This window comes from Microcebus murinus, chromosome 1, assembly GCF_040939455.1.
Source record: "Microcebus murinus isolate Inina chromosome 1, M.murinus_Inina_mat1.0, whole genome shotgun sequence".
In the NCBI taxonomy this organism is placed as follows: Eukaryota; Metazoa; Chordata; class Mammalia; order Primates; family Cheirogaleidae; genus Microcebus; species Microcebus murinus.
In genome coordinates this window covers 162,842,788-162,864,618 of record NC_134104.1, presented here as the reverse complement: position 1 = coordinate 162,864,618, position 21,831 = coordinate 162,842,788, and the positions used below count along the sequence as shown (strand labels likewise).

The 21,831-nt window shown below is 48.4% G+C and overlaps 1 protein-coding gene across 4 annotated transcripts in view; it reads right to left on the bottom strand.

The window, feature by feature from the left end:
- The window catches only part of FLNB (filamin B), a 150,743-nt gene that overhangs the window by 14,916 nt on the left and 113,996 nt on the right, over nt 1-21,831 (bottom strand). The window contains exons 27-40 of one of the 4 annotated variants that reach the window (XM_076009013.1): nt 21,224-21,390; nt 19,890-20,046; nt 18,678-18,867; nt 16,633-16,880; nt 12,640-12,711; nt 11,836-11,938; nt 11,023-11,163; nt 8,098-8,226; nt 7,178-7,351; nt 6,101-6,259; nt 5,594-5,797; nt 4,451-4,603; nt 4,229-4,351; nt 734-1,000 (exon numbers count right to left, since the gene is read on the bottom strand). In XM_076009013.1, the coding sequence (XP_075865128.1) occupies nt 734-1,000; nt 4,229-4,351; nt 4,451-4,603; nt 5,594-5,797; nt 6,101-6,259; nt 7,178-7,351; nt 8,098-8,226; nt 11,023-11,163; nt 11,836-11,938; nt 12,640-12,711; nt 16,633-16,880; nt 18,678-18,867; nt 19,890-20,046; nt 21,224-21,390 (2,287 nt within the window). The remainder of the gene's footprint in view (nt 1-733; nt 1,001-4,228; nt 4,352-4,450; nt 4,604-5,593; nt 5,798-6,100; nt 6,260-7,177; nt 7,352-8,097; nt 8,227-11,022; nt 11,164-11,835; nt 11,939-12,639; nt 12,712-16,632; nt 16,881-18,677; nt 18,868-19,889; nt 20,047-21,223; nt 21,391-21,831) is intronic. The other 3 variants (XM_076008997.1, XM_076009001.1, XM_076009005.1) reach the window with 3 other exon arrangements.

Sequence of the window (21,831 nt, the reverse complement as noted above, 5' to 3'; positions counted from 1 at the left end):
CTGGGAGGCCGAGGCGGGCGGATTGCTCGAGGTCAGGAGTTCGAAACCAGCCTGAGCAAGAGGGAGACCCCGTCTCTACTATAAAAATAGAAAGAAATTAATTGGCCAACTAATATATATAAATAGAAAAAATTAGCCGGGCATGGTGGCGCATGCCTGTAGTCCCAGCTACTCGGGAGGCTGAGGCAGGAGGATTGCTTGAGCCCAGCAGACTGAGGTTGCTGTGAGCTAGGCTGACGCCACGGCACTCACTCTAGCCTGGGCAACAAAGTGAGACTCTGTCTCAAAAAAAAAAAAAAAAAAAAAAGGTAACTAAGTTCAAGGGAAATCTGGCATCTTTTAAATACATCTAAATCAAGCCAGAAAAAGATGAGAATGTTCAGCTTTTCCCCCATAGATCTTCCCAGCAGCAGTGACCATGGGAGGGGAACTTTATAGTTGGTTTTGTAGCATTTCAGTGTGTTCCACAGAACTTTAGCTCTGTCAACACTCTGGAAACAGAGGCATTACTCTGCTCGCCTCAAGATGCACACTAATAAGGAAGGCCCTTAGCAAGAAACCTGCACAGCTTTGCACAAGCAAGCAATCCCTACATGCAGTCACGGATGCCCTGTTTTACTGAACGCCCTTCCACCACCTATCAGAGCCTTCCCTGCAGAATGTGTGCGGGTCTCACACGGCCTAGGTGCAGCCCTTATTCTTCTCAAGTGAGAACTCTGCCCGCAGCGCTCACCTGGGACTCCCGCCTCTCCTCTCTCCAGGCCAGGGCCCCCTGCACGGACCTTGTGGGCGCCTCCCTCACCGAGCGGCCCTACGGTGAACTGGAAGGGGCTGCCCGTCACGTGCTGCCCACGGTACTTGACGCTGACCGTGTGGACGCCCATCTCCTGGGGGACAAACCGGACACAGTGCGAGCTCTTCCCCATGGGCACAACCTCTGCCTCGGTCACACGGCCAGAGGGGCTGGTGACGTGGGCCGACAAGTCACTGCTGTCGATTTCTGAAAGAGGGCGGGAGGTTGGGAGAGAGAGGAGGGTTAGGGTGAGGGCCGCAGCAGGGCACGGCAGACGCACAGGGCAAGCAGCAGAGCCGAGGCGGTGCAGCCGGCGGATGTGGGGTGCTCAGGTCTCATCCCCTTCAGGCCAGATGCGGGCCCGCCTATGGCCAGCACGGAGTGGGCAGGCCCGCAGGCCTCACAGCACAAAGAGCATTCTGGGGCATTGACACTTCTTGCCCCACTGAGTATTTTTACAACCTTCCTGGGTGCAGCTGAGTTAATTCCACATGGTAGCTTCGAACCAGAGCCTGAGCCGGCAGTTACAGCACATAAAGAACTAGCTGGGAGGCCGAGGTTGGTGGATCATTTGAGCTCAGAAGTTCGAGACCAGACTGAGCAAGAGCAAGACCTGTGTCTACTAAAAATAAAAAGAAATTAGCTGGACAAGTAAAATATATACATATACATATACATGTAAAAAATTAGCTGGGCATGGTGGCGCATGCCTATAGTCCCAGCTACTCAGGAGGCTGAGGCAGGAGGATCGGTTGAGCCCAGGAGTTTGAGGTTGCTGTGAGCTAGGCTAACGCCACGGCACTCTGGCCCAGGCAACAGAGTAAGACTCTGTCTCAAAAAAAAAAAAAAGGAAGAAGAAGAAGGACTAGGGTAGCTCAGATGTTTCTAGACCAAAGGTGACACAGGCTCTTTCCTTCAAGGGCAGGAAACAAGAATCATCATCCCCTACTCTCAAGAAGCTCTGGCATTTCTTTGAGGCAACAAGACACAATGCATTTAGAGAAAAAAGTGAACACACATCAGTCGCAATTGCAAAGGGGAAACCATGCATGAACAAAGCTTCGAGCAAACTGAAGACCAGAGGCCACACTTTCAGAAAAGCAATGCCTCAGGTCACCAACACCAGGACACAGACCACGTCTGCTCCCATGAGCTCCTCGCGTCATGCTAACGACTGTGCCTGCGCTGCCGCGGTGGGGACAGGAGGGCCTCGTGCGGGGTGCTGAGCACTGCCATCACCTAGAGCCAGGATGAGCCTGCACCCTCCAGCCCTACAGGATCTGGGATGAGCAGGTCACGACTTTGAGACCTGAGGACAGAAAAAGGAATGGAAGCTGAGGAGAGGGTTGCCTGTGTTACGGACTGAATGTTTACATTCCTCCAGAATTCCTATGTTGAAACCTGCCCCACAATATGGTGGCATTAAGAGGCGAGGCCTCTGGGAGGCAATCAGGGTTAAAAGAGATCAGGAAGGTGGAGCCCTCACAATAGGGTTAGTGGCCTTCTAAGTATGTCTGCCCCCGCAACTCCAACAGAGCTTGCTCTCTCTGCTCTCCACTGTGGGAGGATACAAGGAGAAATTATCAGTCTGCAACCTGGAAGAGGGCTCTCACCAGAATCTGATTGTGGTGCACTGGTCTTAGACTTCCACCTGCCACAACTGTGAGAAATAAATTTCTGTTGGTTACCACCCCGTTTATGTTGTTTTGGTATAGCAGCCCAAACTGACTAAGCGAGCCCCCTGACCTGGGCCCTATGCACATGTGAAGCTGGTGAGCTATCCCCTGTAACTGACGAGAGAGAGTCCTTCGGGGAATTGGGGGAAAAGCTCACCTCACCGACTCAAATGGTACCAAGGAACTAAAAAGGATAATAAAATAGTCAAGGGCTGGAAGAGAAAGGGTCAATGTCCATCTAGAACAAAGATACTTGCTAGTCCCTCAAGAATCAAATAGGCAAAGAGAACGGAAGAGATAATTCACAAAAGGACATGTGTAAAGCAAATGAAACACAGTGCAGGTCACTAGTAATCTGAGAAATGAAACTGAACATTGGATACCAACCTTTCCCATCGGATTGGCCAAAGTGAGGAGGAAAGACAATGCCCAGGCCCAGCGGGAAGCATGGAACAACAGCACCGGCACCTTTTCTGGAGGGCAGCCTGCAAGGCCCGTCCACCAAGGCGCGGTCTTGCTGACAGACCAGCAATCCTGACGCAGGGCATCCGTCCCAGAGCCAACAGCCTGGGCAGGCGGTGGCAAATGTCAGGGCATCGCTGACGACAGGGGTGAGGCATGGAAATGAGCATGAGTGAAGTGAGACCACCCATGCAAGGACGACACACCTAGACATGAAACGGAATCTCACTGGGGTTGTGAAAAAGATATGAAAGTCTATTTTTTGAGGTGGAAAGACACCCACGACACCGTGGCTAGGGGGTGCACCTGTGCAACAGATATGAGCACACGTGTCTGAGAGGGTGGAGGCAGCTGGGGTCCAGCTCTGTGGCTCAGCTGGGAACCGTGATCTGCCTGGATGGTGGGACATGAGGCAGGGCTCACTCATGCCATCTCAGGCCACATGGCCACAGACAATCAGCACGGCTCCTTTTAAGTGAGCACGACTCGACCCTACAGTCATGAGGCTTTCACCATGTTCATACATGGCCCGGCGCTGGTGTGTCTACACAAGAACTCGTCCACTACAGCCAAGAAGGAGAGTCAACATGCCAAGAAGGGCAGGAGAAGGACACAGTGCAGGAAGACCGGGCCCTCTCCGGGAGGCCACCTGAAGACCGCCGGCTGCTCCTTCTCTGTGGGGCCGGCGCAACTCCACAGCACATGCTGACTTCTGGGAGAAGAGCCCCAAAACTTTCACGCGCACAGTAAACTCTCTTTGAGAGGATTCTTTCTAGCGGGGCCCTGGGCCACATTTCAGACAGGCTACCTGGCCTGCCAGTAGCTAACTGGGCCCCTTGGGAAACACGCCCTGCTGAAGGGCTCGAGGTGGCCCGTCCAGCTTTGCAGCACTGCCCTCGATCTAACTGCGAGAATGAAAGAGATGAACGGAAATGTTAGAAGAATGCCACTTGACTGCCACCTCTTAAATACTTCCAGATATTGCCATGTCAGGGCCAGTCCTCTCACTGACGTTATTCTGTTTAATAGATAGTAAATCTAAAACTCTAGAAACATATCTGTGTTTCTCCCATGTGACACAATAAAGCTATTTTCATTTGGAAGAAGAAAAATGCAACAGGGTAAACAGATTTATTTTTCTTGGATGAGCCTCTAAGAAAATAAATATAAAACAAAATAATAAAATGAAATGAAATAAAAAGGTCACCACAGCCGATGTGGATGGTATGTTCTGGGCCCTGCCTGGACTCAGTTTCCGGAGGTGCCGGCTGCCCTTGCCCCAGCCCCCCATGCGCACCTGGGATCTTCAGGTTCAGGTCACAGATGCTCCCGACGGTGGCCACGGCCGGGGCCCGGCTGGTGCGGGTGATGCTCTCCTTGACTCTGCCCTCCCCGCTGATCTTCACCGTAAACGGGCTCCCTGCCAGAACCAAGGAGGCCCCGTGAGCAGCCTAGAGGCTGAGGGACGGCACCCGCGGAGAGCGCAAGCAGCACAGAGGGCGGGCGGGGGCACACATACCAGGCACGTGCTCATCAGCGAATTTGGTGGAGACAATGTAAACCCCAGGCACGGTGGGGAAGTAAGAAACTTTGCAGGTGCCGTCTTCCAGGTCCTCAGTCTGGATGTCCACCTTGCTGGGACCTTCCACCGCCAAGGATATGCCACCGTAACCTGCAATGCAGCAGCCCCAGGTCATTGTGACGGCAGGTCCTCAGGAAGGGGCGGCTCAATGAATGCAGAAAGGACATCGACCCTTGAAATTCAAACTATTACCAAGCAGCAAAAAGAAAGTAATGGTGGCACCTGTGTGGAGAACCCGGGGCAGGTGAGAAGCACGATAGTGAAATACGCTACCGAACATGGCTTTGACTGGAGAACACTTTCCTCAAGGATACCTACTAACATCCACGGAACACAGGTCCCGTGCAACCTGCTGGAGAGGACTCTGCCCACGTGCCTCCAGGACAGCAGGCACTGCCTCGGGGGTTTCTCACCAGCCACAGACCTGAGAGCCGCAATGCTATCTCGACCAGCTCAGCAGATGTGGCAGTGAACAACGTGAGTGATCAGTGATCATGCCTACTCCTCAGGGCCGGACTTTCTCCAGCCCCTCCCCCTGGAACTGTCGCTTTGTCTGGAATTAACCAGTGTGGCTGTCACTCAAGGCAGAAGATGAAGGCACAGGGAAGTGGCAAGCTTGGGAGAGACCTAATCTAATGCAAAACATCTCAAAGAGGGAACAGAAAGAGATGCCTCATTTCCATAAGAGCCCTGCTCAAATGAACGTGGTCTTGGCCAGGGCCCAACCAGCGTTGCCTGGGATGAGTCCAGGAGACCCTGGGAAGCTGAGAACAATGGTGGGAGCATAGATAATAAAAAGGGGTCTGAGAGTTGTTGCGGCTCTGGGTTGAAATCCCAGAGCAGATGGGCCTATAACCCCTGTGACCCTCAGTTTCTTTATCTATATTAATAAAGCAAAGACAATACCTACTTTACCAATGGTTATGAGTCTTAAACAATGATGCAGGTGGAATGACCTACAGCTTGAAGGATACTCAGAAAGAAAAAGGAGTTGGTACAATGAAAGGTGAAGCAGATTGAGCAAAAAGAAGCCAACTCCCACAAGCTTTGGGCCCTTCCCCCACGACCATCCCCACAGACCTGCTTCTCTCGTGTCCACGATGAAGTCCGACATCTCAAAAGTCCGGCCTTCTGACAGACCACGGCCATAGACTTTGGCTCGGCGGGCATCACCGATCTCAGACTGGACCACCATGATGGACACAGGGCTGTTGGCCACGTGGTTGCCGTTCTTCTTGATGCTAACCAGGTGTTCGCCCACCTCTCGGGGGATGAAGGAGATGCCTGGACAGGAGCACAGACCGCGTTTGGAAGGGGAGGAGAAAAGGGATGAGGGAGAGGAAGCGGGAGAGAGATACATGCAAGAATGGAAACAGGACTTCTTTCCTGACTCCCAACAGCCCAAGTGTCCACAAGTGTCAACATCATGATGCAGAAACACACTTGGACTTTCAGCATGTGTGTGAGCCAGCAGGCTTAGTACATCACGCTCCAAAGTGCCACCAATTTCCCAAGAAAGGACTGCAGGAGTCCTTTTCTCCCACCCAAGACGGCCCGGCTACAGCCAGGGAGGCAGCCTGGGCTCACCAATGTGGTTGTTGGGCAGCCGCTTCAGGAGACAGGGCTCGTCACGGCCAGATGGGGCCTTGATGCTGGCCGTCAGGGTGCTGAGGTCGGTCTCGCTGATGTCGAGCAGGAAGTCAGCAGCGGAGCCCAACTTCACCTGGGAGCACCGTCTGCTGTCGTCTGGGAAACAGCCCCCCAGCATGGCTCCTGTTACAGGTGGTCACTCCAGCTCTCCAGAGCCCCCCTTTCCACATGCCATTCACAGATGAACAGGCAAGAACTAATTTCCCAACGTTAAGTGAAAAAACGAGCCTTGGACAATGAGCAGAACTACCCAACAAGAAATGACTGATTTATGGTTACAGGGATGTAACTGACTGGTTACAGGGAAGCCCAGGAGACCTGAGTTCTCATGGGCTACTGTTTAAAGGAGTCTCTGGCAGGGGAAGGCACCTCCCACTTGCCTGCCATGCCCATGGGCATCTCTCAGGGAAACAACGATCACGCTCCACACAGAACCACTGGCTGCTTCACGGACAGGTATAAGCACCAATGGGGACAAGGAAGAACCTTGAGTGTGCATCTTCCTTATAACCCACTGAGAGCATGGTCTGAACACAGCAAGCAGAACAGAGGTTAGGAGTATGGGCTTTGGAATCAGGTAACCTGGCTCTGAATGCCCACATGTGAACTTGGCTAAGCTACTACCTTGCCAAGCCTCAGTTTTCTCACCTGTAAAATGGAGAGGAGAAACTCTACCTAGTAGTAATGCAGACGGGTACCTCTGAGCTCATGGACTCACAAAATAAGTATTATTTTAATGCCTCAATCTGAGTGCTTGCTCTCTGCAAACTAGAGTCACACTGGCACAAAGTAAGTGCCCTTTGGTAGCTCTTGTTTTTCCCTGGCTTATCAGCTAGTGGAGGAATTTATCCAGTCTAAAGTTGGACTTGCACCCCTGGTTCCTTTTCAAGGAGTCTCCGTGAGACCTAAACTCAGACAGACATCTAGCCTGCTGCCCTGGTCTGAGGAAGAGAGTGGCTGCTGGGGGCAGCTGCACCTCCTACAGGGAAGTCCCCACAAGCCAGGCAACCCTACCTGTGATCTTGGCTGTGAAGGGGCTGCCAGGGATGTGCTTGTCATTGTACTTGACCAGAATGCTGTAGTCACCCGGCAGGGTAGGCAGGTAGGTGACTGTGCATGTCCCGTCTTTGTTGTCAATGCAGCTGATTTCTGCCTTTGAGGGCCCCTCAATAGCCAAGTCCAGACCACCTGTGAGTGTGTGCAGGGAGGCAGGGATCAGAAAAAGAGAGTTTCCTTGTTTCAAGAGAAATAACAAGTCATCCAGCACAGCCCTGATGCCGGGGGGCAACACACTCACACACTCGCTCCATTGAGTTGTGGGCAGAGGTACATTTCAGGACAGAGCAGTCCACACGGTGAGAATGCACACCGAGAAGACACCCCAAATGACTCAGTTCCTCATTATAAGTAACTCTGGAGTCCTCTTGACCCTCAGAATGCATGGGACAAAAAGGGACAAACAGGGACTGCGTCTTGCGTCAATCATACACACAGGGTGGGGGCGGACAGGCACCATCTCTCCTGGCCAGGTGCTGGATACCAGCATGGAAGTCCCATTAGAACCACAGATTTAGGAATCTCCATGAATACAGTGGGCATGGGCACAACTTTATCTAGAAAGGCCACTAGATAAGTCATGTGGTCCTGTAGATACATGTACAAACAGATCAAAAACATCACCAACCAAAACACACTGAAATTCCAGAAGAGTCACATAAAATATTTCATAGCATGAATCTGATTTCAATTAGAACACAGAAGTCTTCAAAATTTTCTGCTTTGGGTAAGAGACAGAAAAGACATATTTCCGTGAGAGAAAAGATAAACACTACCATTTAATAGTCTTATTTGTAAAAGCTGCCCTGGAACTCTGTCTACTTAACTCTTCAACAGAAGGCTGGACACGCACACATGACATGCAAGCCACATGGTACCTTCTCCTGCGTCCTCAGTGACGATGGTGAAGGTGGCAGTCTTTCTGGCCACTCCATACACCAGGCCTGGGCCGTACGCAGAAACACTCCCGCTGTTGGGGTAGTTCACGTAGAACTGGAGTGGGCTCTCTGGGTTGGCAAAGGACACATGAATTGGGATTCATTAAGGGCTGAAGGAATACCTCGCACAACTGGGATCTTAACTTTCACTATGTGCAGGAAGGTCTAGAGACAGAAGACAAAGGAGGTACTAGTGCCCTCAGCCATCACAGCACACCTCAGAGTCTACTCAGTGTTATTTCTTCAATCCTGACATAAGAAAAACAATCCCCAAGGCTGCTCCCCCTCTAGGGAGGGGGTTAAGGCAAGGGAATCTGGCTCAACTTGACAAATAAGGAGGAAACATCTGCACGGTATGGAGAAACGACCCGTAACTGGAAAGGAGTTTCTGGAAGGCCATTTGCACGTGTTGTTCAAAACATAAGGCTCAGCTGGGTGCAGTGGCTCACACCTGTAATCCTAGCACTTTGAGGCCAAGGCAGGAGGATCACTTGAGGTTAGGAGTTCAAGACCAACCTGAACAAACCACCAAGAGTGAGACCCCATCTCTAACAAAAATATAAAAATTAGCCGGGCATGGTGGCACATGCTGGTAGTCCCAGTTACTAGGGAGGCTGAGGCAGGAGGATCACCTGAGCCCAGGAGTTTGAGGTTGCTGTGAGCTAGGCTGACACCACAGCACTCTAGCCTGGGTAATAGAGCAAGACTTTGACTCCAAGAGAAAAAAAAAAAAAAAAAAAAAAAACACAACAAAAAAACATAAGGCCCTATAATCTGGGGACTCCACCCCTAGGAATCACCACCACGGTAGTTCTCCCTGCCCGCCCCACTTCCAGCTCTCTGCAAGCACTTTCATTTCCATATTGTCCAAGTGCTAATCAGGAAACGACCCCAGTGTCCAAAAATTAGGTGGCTGGTAAAATAAATGCAGCTCTACTCATGGGCTATTAAAAAGAATGAGGGAGATCTGTGTGTACTAACTTGAGAGACTATCCACAATGTCCTGCATTAGAAAGAGAAAAAGCAACTTGCTATGCAATACTAATACCATTATGCCATTCCTTTAAAGAAAAAACAAAACAAGACTGTATGCATATGTATAGGCAAGAGAGAGACATCTAAAAAGATACATTCTCACACCAGCAATTGAAGTGGAAGGCAGATGCGAAAAAGACTTTCCTCTCTCCACATCTACATCTTTTGGACACTTAAATAGAGCCAGATAATACATTTTTTGGTTTAAACAAATATTATACACACATATACACATAAACTAAAGCAAACGCCAAACTCAGAAATATTTGCAACTCTTATCACAAAGGGCTAATCTTTCCAATATTTAAATTGCTCTTAGAAACTATATGACAATGGCCAATAACCAAATACCAAACAGTCCAAGGATCCAAACGTTCAGTTCACAGAAAAAGAAACACAAATGGCACTTAAACATACAGAAAGTTGCTCAATCTCATTCATAAGAGAAATACAAATAAAGCAACACTGAGAGACTTTTTTCCAACAATCAGATTGGCAAAGATCCAAAAATTTGAAAGCATATTCCACTAGTGAATTTGTGCAAAAGCAGGTTCTGTCTTCCATGGATGGTGGGTTTGTGAACTGGAGCAGCCCTTGCGAAGGCAACTTGGCAAGATCTCTCAAAATCATAGGCTGGACGTGGTGGCTCACGTCTGTAACCATAGCACTTTGGGAAGCTCAGGATCACTTGAGGAGTTCGAGACCCACTGGCCTGGGCAACATACTAAGACCCTATCTCTAAGAAAAATTTAAAAAAATTAGTCGGGTATGGTGGTGGCACATGCCTGTAGTCCCAACTACTCGGGAGGCTGAGGTGGGAGGATCACTTGAGCCCAGGAGTTTGAGGTTGCTGTGAGCTATGATCGTGCCACCACGTTCCAACCTGGGCGACATAAAGAAACTCTGCCTTCTAATAAAAGCATAAATAAATAAAAAAAATAATAAAAGTCATAGATGCCAACAACTGGGCCCCAGCAATTCCCCCTCTGGTAGGTAACTAAATCCCACAGGTATGTCTTCATGAGTGTGAGGCAACAGGTGCAAAAGGCTATTTGCTGCAGCAAGACCAGTGACAGTAAAAGGCAGGAAGAGCCGAATGTCCTCTCTCGGGAACCGGCCAAACATGGACCGGCTCATCCAAATGGGGAAGGGCTGTGAAGACATTTGCTTATAAATCTGTATTCCCATTTGCATAGGGAGTCTTACAAATACTCTGAAATTGAACAAAAAATTAACAACAATCAGGTTCAAGGAGAGGGCTGATGGAGGATATGGATGGGAAGGAAACCTCTCTCCACACCATTTTTATTTTTAAACCATGTGAATGTGCTACCTACTCAAAATACTAAATTAAAACATAAAAAATATTTGAACAATTATAAAACATAAAAAGAGCAAGACTGACACTACTGGTTGATGGCCATGACACTTGAGCTGGCTTCCCTTGTCAAGGGCCCCGTGCTCTTCTCCTGCCCCCGCTCTGCCCCGCCGCTCGGGGCTCTGTAGGCCAGGCTGGAGAGGCCCCGCTGCACCCCACACTTTCCTCCTAGCTCATCCTCCGGCCACAGTAGACATCCTGACAAACACAAACCACCACAGACCCAAAGGCCCGCACTGTGACCCTGGACGCTAGCTGCATCGTCCCTTCTGGAAATCCACTGGGTCTGCTGGGGTCCCAGGCTGTTGGTTTCACAGGGATGTCATCGCTGCATTCCCACGCCTGCCACCAAGAGCCATTTTGCACACAGGGCTGACGGGAATGTCTCAAGCTGCCCAGATGTTCAGGGCCCTGAATCGTGGTGTCCGACCAGACTGCTAAGCACGACTTACCAGGGATGTGGCTGCCCATGTATTTGATGTGCATCTCGTGAAGCCCAACCTCAGTGGGTGCGTATCTCACAGTGACCGTGCCGTCCTTGTTGTCCACAATCTCAGGGGTGGCTGTCTTCCCAGAAGGCATGTGGACCTCTCCTACAGAGCACAGGGAAACAGGGCACTGAGGCCACCAGCAACCTTCCCCAGAGCAGCTGAGCACAGGGTGTGGATGTCTTCAAAATAAAGGTTTGCAGGCCCAAGAACATTCATTGTTATCTAAAACATCCACGTCCCATGATGGGAAAACAGAGACAAAATTGCTTTCTTTTCCAGGTTCTATTTGTTTTCCACAAAGTATAGCATTTAACTCATAAGAGTAAAGAGTTTTGTATAACTGGCAAATTCAAGTTCATACAGAGTTAGTACAGCATCAACACAAAGAAAGCAGGCATTAAAATCAAGCTGGGGAGAGAAAGTAACTCTTGTACAACATACCTCAGTGCCAAAGTCATATCAGGAAAAGTCAAAGAATAAGAGAAGGCAGGAAAAAAGGGTGAACAGTAACTTGATAGTCGAGAGGCGTCTAAACACAGCAGTTCTTAACCCAGAGGGAATCTAGGCCCTCTCAAGCAAGGAATGCAAGTTGTAAAGGAACCACTTCTTCAGAGAAACACACACATATACAGGGAACACTCTGTAACCTCAGGGGTCCGCAGACCACACCCTCCACCGAGACCCAGGAGCCCAGGTCTGGGGCACAATGGAACACCGACTGGCGAGCGAGTGCGAGCGAGTGCGAACGAGACAGCTTCCATGACAAGTGCTTACCGGAGATCTCTCCTTTCCTGACTGCAAACGGGATGACCAGGTTAAAAGGTTTGAACCCTAGGCCGTTCATGTCACTCACTGGGACATACGCCTCTTCGGTCACCTAAAAACAAGAAACAGTGGTCACTGGGAAAAGCAGACAACAGTGTGGGCTGGTGAAGCGGCAGGGGCAGAGCTGCTGGGAATTCTGCAACCAGGCAGGCAGGGAGTTGGGCTGTGGCTGCCAGGGTGGTATGGGCTTTGTCTAATGCACCGGGCCCACAGCAGAACCTGAGGACTAGGCAAGGCATGCTGGCATGCTGCTAGAAATCACTTGGCAGTCTGTGTGTAAAATTCCCAGCAGTGCCACGGGAAAGTAGAAAAGTGAGAGACAGCAATGTCTGTGTGTCCCCAGAGGCTCCACCTGGAAAGGTTTAGTTGCCTGTGGCCTGGAAGAGAAGGTGCGTTTTAAGTGGCAGAGAGTAGCAGGGGGGGCCTTGCCCCTGAACAGAAACTGAATGTGCAAGTGCAGATCGAGAGTCAGCAGGAGGGCTGCAGACAGCTGCCCGTCTTTCTCTTTAAACACAGAGACAAACTGCACCGAGCATGATCACAGACATGACGGCTGGCGATTCATGGAGCGTGGATGGTGACGCAAGGGTGATCTTATTACAGAAAAAGCGGGATCACTGTGATCAGTGGGGGACATACCAATGACCAGGACACCCGCAGGGCTTAAGCAACCCCCAGAAGCAGGCAGCAGCTTTTCTGAAATGAAGGCTGAGTAAACACAGAAATGCAAAAAGGGAAGAAACGAAAGTGTACCCAGGGCCTGAATCCAGGGGGACATGCATTTACCGGTGCCTCCTCCATGGCTGTGACTTCCCCATCCGTGGCCTAGTTGGTGGCAAATGGAGATTAGTTGGGATCACATTGGAGGGATACTGCTACTCGGCAGATTCTATAAGCTGAGAGGGGCTGCGCCACTGCTCCATCTTGGACAACAGTGAGCCGCTGGCTCTTGTGAGAGCCTACTTTCTTTCTTTCTTTCTTTCTTTCTTTCTTTCTTTCTTTCTTTCTTTCTTTTTTTTTGCAATCACACAAGAGGAGGTTTATTTTCTGGCTAGCCAGGGTCCAAGCCCCAGAGCACCAACGTAGTGGCCACTCTCGCAGGCAAGGACCTCTTTCTTTCTTTTTTTGAGACAGAGTCTCACTCTGTTGCCCAGGCTAGAGTCCCGTGGCATTAGCCTAGCTCACAGCAACCTCAAACTCTTGGGCTCAAGTGATCCAGCCTCCTGAGTAGCTGGGACTACAGGCATGCGCCACCATGCCCCGCTAATTTTTTCTATATATTTTTAGTTGGCCAATTAATTTCTTTCTATTCTTAGTAGAGATGGGGTCTCGCTCTTGCTCAGGCTGGTCTCAAACTCCTGAGCTCAAACGATACACCTGCCTCAGCCTCCCAGAGTGCCAGGATTACAGGCATGAGCCACCCTGCCCGGGTGACTTTCTTACTATCCCTTTGGAAGGCAAGTTGATATCCTCTCTCCAAATGCACATGCCCTTTGAACCCGCAACCCCACTTCCAGCAAGCAGGCCTACACTGGCAGGAGACTCTATAGGTAAATGATGTGTGTGAGGAACTTGACTGAAGCCATTTATGGTCATGAAAAACTGAAGCTACCTAATGTCTACCTGTAAGGGGACTGATCAAATAAACACAGCAAGTCTGTCCAGTGGAGCACTGAGCAGCTATTCTAAAGAAGTAGTTAAGTCTGATGAATCAATATGAAAGGGTATCAGTGGCACACTGAGAAAGGAAGCAAGCTGCAAAGCCGTATGTATGGTTTCATCCCATGCACAAAAACTGGGTTGTCTGCTGTGTAAGTAGAGAAAAACTAACACTAGTCATCTCTGTAGCATGGTATTAAGAGAGAGGTCTCTTTTTACTTGATGAATATCTATAGTTAATGTTTTAAATGGTTTTATAAATTCATTTTTAAAAAATCTTAGATTTAAAACTCCTAATTCAGCTGACCCAATAGGGAGGAGAGCCCTCTCAACAACCCCTTCTGCCATAACAAACAATAAGAAGGCTGTGTGCAGTGGCTCAAGCCTATAATCCTAGCACTATGGGAGGCTAAGGCAGGGGGATCACTTTAGTCCAGGAGTTCAAAACCAGCCTGGGCAAGAGTTGAGACCCCATCTCTACAAAAAATATATAAACTAGCCAGGCATGGTGGTGGTCCCAGCTACTTCTGAGGCTGAGACAGGAGGATCACTTGAGCCCAGAAGTTTGAGGTTGTAGGGAGCTATGATGATGCTACTGCACTCTGGCCCGGGTGACAGAGTAAGCACTTGTCTCAAAAGAAAAGAAAAGGAAAAAGGAACCAGAAGGTCTCCCCTACAGAGGAAGGCCTATGTGTCCATGCGAACGCCTTTTTGTGTATCTTGGGATCTGCAGCAGGGGCTTCACTTACAAAGGCAGCTTTGTGAGCTGCCACATTGGAGCAGCCCTGTCCTTTGCTTATAGGGCCTGCCCAGGTTGCGGCTACACAGGGACATATCAGCCAAGATCTTTCAATGGTTAAGCCATGGTCTTCATCTAGGACTTGTCAATGGCAACAGGCAGGTAAGCTGCTCATCCGTGACTCCACGTGCCGTGTGTGTGTGTGTGTGTGTGTGTGCACGTGTGATGTATTTAACTGAACCAGCCTGCACGGCTCCTTGAGGCTTTTGCTGTGACTACAGTGCTGGATGCCTGTGTCCTTTTGGCTTCAAACCTAGACAAGGAGGCAGGGAATTTACCTTGTCAAAGGCAATGAACAGAAAGTCTACCTAGGTAGGACTGGGGAAAGCTTGGAATCAGAAAACAAAGACCCAAACCAGGTGCCAAGAGTGATCGATCACCTCTTTCCGCCTTCAGTGGCCAGGGGCAGTGTGTTTACACAAAGTACCCTTGCTTTGCGTGTGTTCAGGGCCAAGGGCACATTATTCCTAGTAAGTTTGGAAGCGTACACTTCAGGACTGTGGTCTACCTGCCAAAATGGTATTTTCCCGCTGATTTTCTCACTCAGACCCTCCCAACCTTGTCTCTTATCCCCAGGTCGTTGCACCAGCAGGGCCATGGCCTCCGCCCAGTGGTTGGCCGCTCTTCATCCTGTCCAGTTCTAACCAGCCACATAAAATCCACTATGGGATAACAACAGACTCCTAAAATTACAATGGGGACCTTTATCTGTAAACAAGGACAAAAACTTTCTAGTGGTATTTCTTTCTCCCTACAGGAGAAAAACACTCCCAAATGAACAATGTCAAAAGTTGACCAGTGTTTATAGATTTGAGACATAAAAGAGCCTCCAGACCTCTGGTGCGATGTTTACAGATAAATTTCTATAAAGGGAAAAAAGCTACAACAGATTATAGACTGCTTGGAAGAGAGTCCTCAGGCTTGTGTTTGGGATGGAGTCTTTGTGCCCCTCTCCATTGCTGTATGGAGTGAAATAATTAGAAGGTACTTTGTAGACTGTGCACAAGGCCAGGTCATTAAGGGCCTGTGAACCTTGAGGTCAAAGGTGGCTGCTCCCTGCAGCATGAAAGGACACCAGCAAGCGAGACAGCATGGCACTTGGCGTCTGTCTAGACTGGGCATAGCTCATTTGTAAAAGGGCCAAGAATGCCTGGTTTTGAATGTTAAACGAGGTAATGCTCCTACCTAAGGTTTCCCTTTTCTGGTTGAAGAACTTAAATAATCAAAGGAAGATCAGCCTGAAGCTACATGCGTCTATTATACTCAAGAGTAAGGTCTATAAGTCATTCAGAATTGGAAATTAAAGGCTGGACACAGTGGCTCACGCCTATAATCTTAGCACTCTGGGAGGCTGAGGCGGGAGGATCGTTTGATCTCAGGAGTGTGAGACCAGCCTGAGCAAGAGCGAGACTCCATCTCTACTAAAAAATAGAAAGAAATTAGGTGAACAACTAAAAATATATAGAAAAAATTAGCCAGGCATGGTGGTGCATGTCTGTAGTCCCAGCTACTTGGGAGGCTGAGGCAGTAGGATTGTTTGAGCCCAGGAGTTTGAGGCTGCTGTGAGCTAGGCTGACGCCATGGCACCGTAGCCCGAGTGACAGAGTGAGACTCCATGGAAAGGAAAAGGAAAAGGAAAGAAAAGGAAAGGAAAAAGGAAAGGAAAAAAGAAGGGAGAAAGGAAAGGGGAAAGGAAAGGAAATTGGTTTAAAAACCCTGGTCATTTGCTAACCCAGATGTTTACATAATGGTTTCCTTTTATTCCAGATGTTGCTACCTTCAAAAGACAAGGTATCCCCCCTCATCTGAAAAGTTTGAATTTTTCCAGAACGCAGCTGGAGGCATTTTAGTGCTGGGGTATCAGGGTCGAGGCTCCAGACAGAACAGCTCCAGGCTGCTGCCTCCTCCAGCCATACAGAACAGCCATGAGGGTGGCGGAAGAAGGAGGACGAGCTGGCAGAATAAAAAACTCTAATGTCTTACCTATAAACATTTTTCTAAAAGTGTATTTTTCTGTGAAGTGTATCTTTCTGAACTGGACTTGGGGCAGGATATTGCCTAAGTCACTCAGTATGATAGACACCTTGGTGGCCAATAAGATTCCCCAAAACCCCTCAGGCCTCTGAATTTCTAGAGATGACTCTAAGGCTCACTAAGTCATCACTGCTTAACAGAAATATTTTAAGGAAAGAAGAAGCAGGAGAGGGTATCCCAGTTAAGGCCCAACAAGCAGCCATTACTATTCTACTGATATCTACTGATAACCCCTGAGAAGGGGTTCTCCTCACCACGACAGTGAAGGGGCTGTTGGGAATATCGACACCGCCAAAGCGCACGTAGATCACGTAGGTGCCCGGCTTGGCAGCTGTGTAGAATATGTCATAGGTGCCATCTTCATTCTCGATGACATCGGCCTCAGCCTCAGTGCCATCTGGGGTCAGAACTGTGCAGGTCACTTTCCCCTTCCCGGCAGTCTTGGCGTCAACCACAAAGCCTACTTCCTCTCCGGTTTTCACAGTGGGGGCAATTCCAGGACCTGCAGAAAAGTTCAGGAGAAGAGAATGGAAAGGTCAGCCATGGATCCATGCCCTGTAGGCCCAGGAACAAATCACACTTATCTGTGCTGTCTGCATCTGTAACTGTCAGGCTTCCAACTGCCGCCATGCAGGGGTGCCCCAAAGACCGCTTGGGGAAGGTGCTGCTCAAGGGAGCGTCCCATCACTTATTCACTGAATAAGTGAGCTCTGGGTGTGGACTAAAGGTGAGCCCTGCTTGGCCAGCACTCAAGGGAGTGGGCATGAAGGTCAGCTTTCACCAACAAGCATATATCGGGCATTTCTTTCCTTAAGTGCCAGGCATATACATCTACAGGGAGCAAGACACAGTCCCTGCTCTCAAGGTGCTCACAGTCTGACAGGCAGACGGACACATGCCAGGCACCAAGAACGACAGTTCAAACTGCAGTGGAAACACTGAGGAGGAAGCAGGCTACAGAAAAATCATCAATTATTCTTCAGGGAAGAGCCCTGTAGCATTGCCATTTAAAGGTTCTAAGAACTTCTATCCCAGGGTTGCCACATCAACAAAGGACTTCCTAAAGAAGGGGAAAATGGCTGAACGCTGAAGGTTGAGTCCTCTTGGCCAGGGAGACTTGCAACTTCTCCCCAGTGACCAGTCTCTGGCTTGTGGCTTCCCCTTTACCCAGGAGGCACACTACGTCAGGGATGTGGAAAAGCGTGAACTGAAAGCACACTGGCAAGCAAAGTGTATTGGAACAGCAGGCAGTGGTGAGAAAAGTCTGTTCAGTGAGCAGAAGACCGAAGTCAGTCTGCAGAAGGCTCTGAATGACAGACCAAGTATGGCCCAAACGAGAGTAATTCTGTTCAGGACATTGCCTGAGCTGGGGAGGGAACAGGGCCTGGAAAGAAGGAAGCCCCCACCCAACACGAATATGCCCTCAGATTAGCAAAGACAATCCAGTTGTCACTGGCAGCTGCATAGACCCAGGAGGTGGTAGATTGGCCAGCATTTCAAAATTTCTTAATTTTTGCCAGGGGTGAGCCAAAAAGGGCCAAGCCTGGCAGTTTACAACCTTGTCCTGAAAACCCGTACATTTTCTCCACTCAGAAGAAGATGAGATAGAAGAGAAATAGAACACATCCAGGGGGTGGACCTGTTTAGTTTTCTTATTTAAACAGAAGCAAATCCGTCTCATTGCAGACATGGGGATTCATGCTTTAAAATCTCTTTCAGCAGTAATACCAAGCTGCAAGAACTATTCTTAAAAAATGAAAGGCCCATAATAGCCAACTATTCACGTCTTAGAAATTAAAGGAACTGTGATGTTCAAATATTCATGGAGAATTCCTAAGAGGCTTACACATAGAGGTTGAGGAAAAACCTAGGTCCTTAATGTGTTTCTGTAATGCTGACCTGAACTGCTCTTGAATGAATCTTGAGTAACTAAACCATCTACTCATAAAAAGTAGAAAGTTGCCTTTCATGGGAGTTGTCCTCATAGTTGAGATCTCAACAAATGTACCCACTTCAAAAGTAATATAATAATAGTTATTATGCACCTGACACCATGCTAAGCATTTTCCATGCTTGACCTCATCTAATCTTTGCAATAACCCTGGAAACACTCTCTGATCCTTAAAAGAGCTTCTTGAATCTAAATGTTCTCAAAAAAGATCTTCAATCTCCTTCTAATTGAAGCTCAGGGAGGTTGGGCAACTTGCCCGGATGACACAGGTATTCAGTGGCAGAAAGGAGCTAGAGCTTTCTGACTTTGAAACACACACTCCTGACCCTGATGCAGCCCTGCACTCACCTGTGGCCAGGCACTTGCTGGCATCGCCTGTCTGCGTGGCCCGGATGCGGTACGGAGAAAACGGAATGTTGTCACCCCCGTAGGTGACCCCAATCATATAGCGTCCGGTCTTGTCGGGAATGTAGGTGACAGCGTATGTGCCATCTTTATTGTCCTGGACAATGGCTCTTTTGGGTTTTCCCTCCTGGTCCTGTGGATCATAAAGAAATGCTATTTAGGATGTTGTCAAGATGTAGACAGCAGTCATGGAAAACCTTGAGATGTTTTTTGCTCTCTAATTAGTGCCTCTAGCAGTTAACACAATCTACTGCTGGGATTCTTTTTGGTAGGGAGAGGAGAGGGTCATAGATCCCTTTAACACCATATGATGGACATGGTCAACCTTTGGTAATTTTTTTGTCCAGTGAACAAATAGTGTTTTAGCTCCAAACCACTGAAATGTGCAGAAGTAAGGAGGCAGAGGTTCCTGTCACACACTGGCACACTCACACTTTCTTCTCTAGTAACAGGGTCCTAATTCTTGGCTAGGTGCACTGCTCCTTGAACAGAGGACTAACTTCACTTCCCAGCATCCCTGCCACTAGGTACAGCCACTGAGCCCCAACAAATGAGATGGGCTTATAAGTCCATGAGAGCTGAGCTGAGAGGGCCCCTTTTTTCCCTGCTGTCTTTCTTCTTCCTTCTGGACTGCCATGTGGACATGATGGCCAGAGCACTGGCAGCCCTGTGGTCCATGAGGAGACCTTAAGAACAGAAGCCACACACTAGGACAGGCGAGCAGAGAGATGGAGCCTGCTTCCTGGGTAAGCCACAGAGCACCTGAGTGGCTTACCTCTGGCCTTCTTCAAGAGAGAATAATCCCACGTGTTTAAGCCAATCTTATTTTAGGGTTTACTATGATATGCAGCAGAACTTAGTCCTAAGTGATACAATGAGTTATTAAAAACATTTTTAAATAAAAACATAGGAATAGATATAATAACAAAATACATGAGAGTCAAAAAAAGAGGCATCTGGAACTATGCCCTCAAACCTCTCAGGTGAGCATGCTTATTCCCCTGCACAACTACTGACTCTTTGATGGGGCGGCAGGTGGGGATCTAACAAACAATTGCATCAGCTCAGAAATTGGTTAGTAAAACCCTTGCTCTTGAAGACCAAGAAATTAAGTCTTAATAATGAGGTTTGGCTCAGAAAATAAGTCAAAGTTACCGTTATCTGAACAGCAAGCAGGCCTTCCCCAGCATCTCTAGCATCGATTGCAAACTCCACGGGCAGGCTGGCGGGCACACCATAGGAACTAAGGCCAGGGCCACTGGCGGTCACTTTGCTGGCATCATATGTGGGAAGGACCTTGACCTTAAAGGGACTGGACAGACACAGACACCCCTGGTCAGTGAGGATACATGTCAACCTAGCGACATCTGACCTCTCTTACACAGAGACTGGGATGGAAAAGGGCATTTCTAAAGCAGATAGAACAGTGAGTCAGTCAAGGTGCTGTGAGTTCAGCAGAAATTTAGAACCATGAGGCAGTAACCATCATATGATAAACTGGCTTCGCCCCTAGTGCATTCGAAGAGATATAGTTTAGGGAAGAAGGGCTCTATAGTTTGGGAAACATGAGGTTAAATATATTTAACCCACTTCTGTCATGCTAAAACAATGGTCACCAAAATGGAAAGAGAATACTGGAACTTTAGTTTTAATATTTTATCTCACCTTATTCTGCATTCTATAATTATTCTTATTCTATATTTAACGTGCTTTATGTGGTACATGATCTGTTAGTAAAGCAATATACAAATATAATTTATAAATTATATATTTTTACATAGAGCTATATGCATATCTCTATATAAAATGCATACATTGGGGATATGGGTAAAACTTTTTCATCTTAAGAGGTGTGATTAAACAAAAAAACCTCTGGAGGGTATTCTAAGAGGTAAAGAGTTTATGTAACATTTTTTTGTATTAATATGAACAAGGAACAAAGTTTCTACCCCAAACCTTCTGAGATGCTATTGTCAAACAAACCTTAAGAAGTAAACACCTCTGTCCTAATCAGAAAACTATTTGCAGGGTCACCAAAAGGAAGCCTTTGCTAAACTAATATATTCCTGTTTCTTCAAAGATTCCCAACTTCTTAATTTCAGCTCACCTTAAATCATAAGATAGCTGAAAGAAACAGGGGTTCGGGGGAAGAGAGCAGGACCACAGATGTCAAGGCTACTTTACAGTAACACATGTATGGAGCCTGCAGGCTCCAGGTAATACTTGCTGATGGGATGGACAGATGGAGAGGTAGATGGGTGGATGGACTGACAGATGGAGGAATGGTGGGTCGATGGGTGAATGGACAGGTAGATGAATGGATGGGTAGATGGACCGGTGGAGGAATGGATGGGTAGGTGGATTGATGAAGCAATGGATGGGTGGATGAATGGTTGGGCAGAATGGCCATTGGAAAAGTGCTTGCCAATTGTACAGGGAGGTGGGCCTAAGGCTGGTTTAGACCCATTCCCCAGGTGCCAGGAGCTTACCTGCGAGGGATCTCTTCATCAGCATATTTAACTGAGACCATGTAAGGTCCCTCCTGAGATGGAGTGTACGTAACTGTGTGTGTGCCATCCCCATTGTCCAACACGTTCACAGGCTCCACCAGGCCTGAGAACAGAGATGCGAGGTCTGAGAAGCTACCTAGACTTCCCTTCACTCCACCCTTAGCTGAGTTAGAAACAGGATCACCTCTATTCCCAAGAGCTATTGGTTTCTGCTGATGGATAACATCAAGGCAAGCAGGCCATAATCATAGGCCTAAGAAATCACAGGATCACCAATCCATGAGTGTAGAAATGACCCCAAGAGACACCTTTAGTTTTGTTTTTGGCTTAAGTACACTCAGTCTGCCCTAGAGTATAATTAAGGAGACTGCCCGTGCTTGCTGCTGGAGAATGCATGGCAAAGATGCGTGTCGTAGACACACTATATCCTTTCAAGCTGGTTAGGCATGCTTGGGATGTGGCAATTTTATTCTGCAGCTGAGAAAGCGCTAAAGAGTCCAGAACTCTGAACAGCAAAAAATAACCACTGAGCCGGCCACTTAAGACTTGTGGCCACTTTGGAGCAAAGACTACTATGGTACCATCAT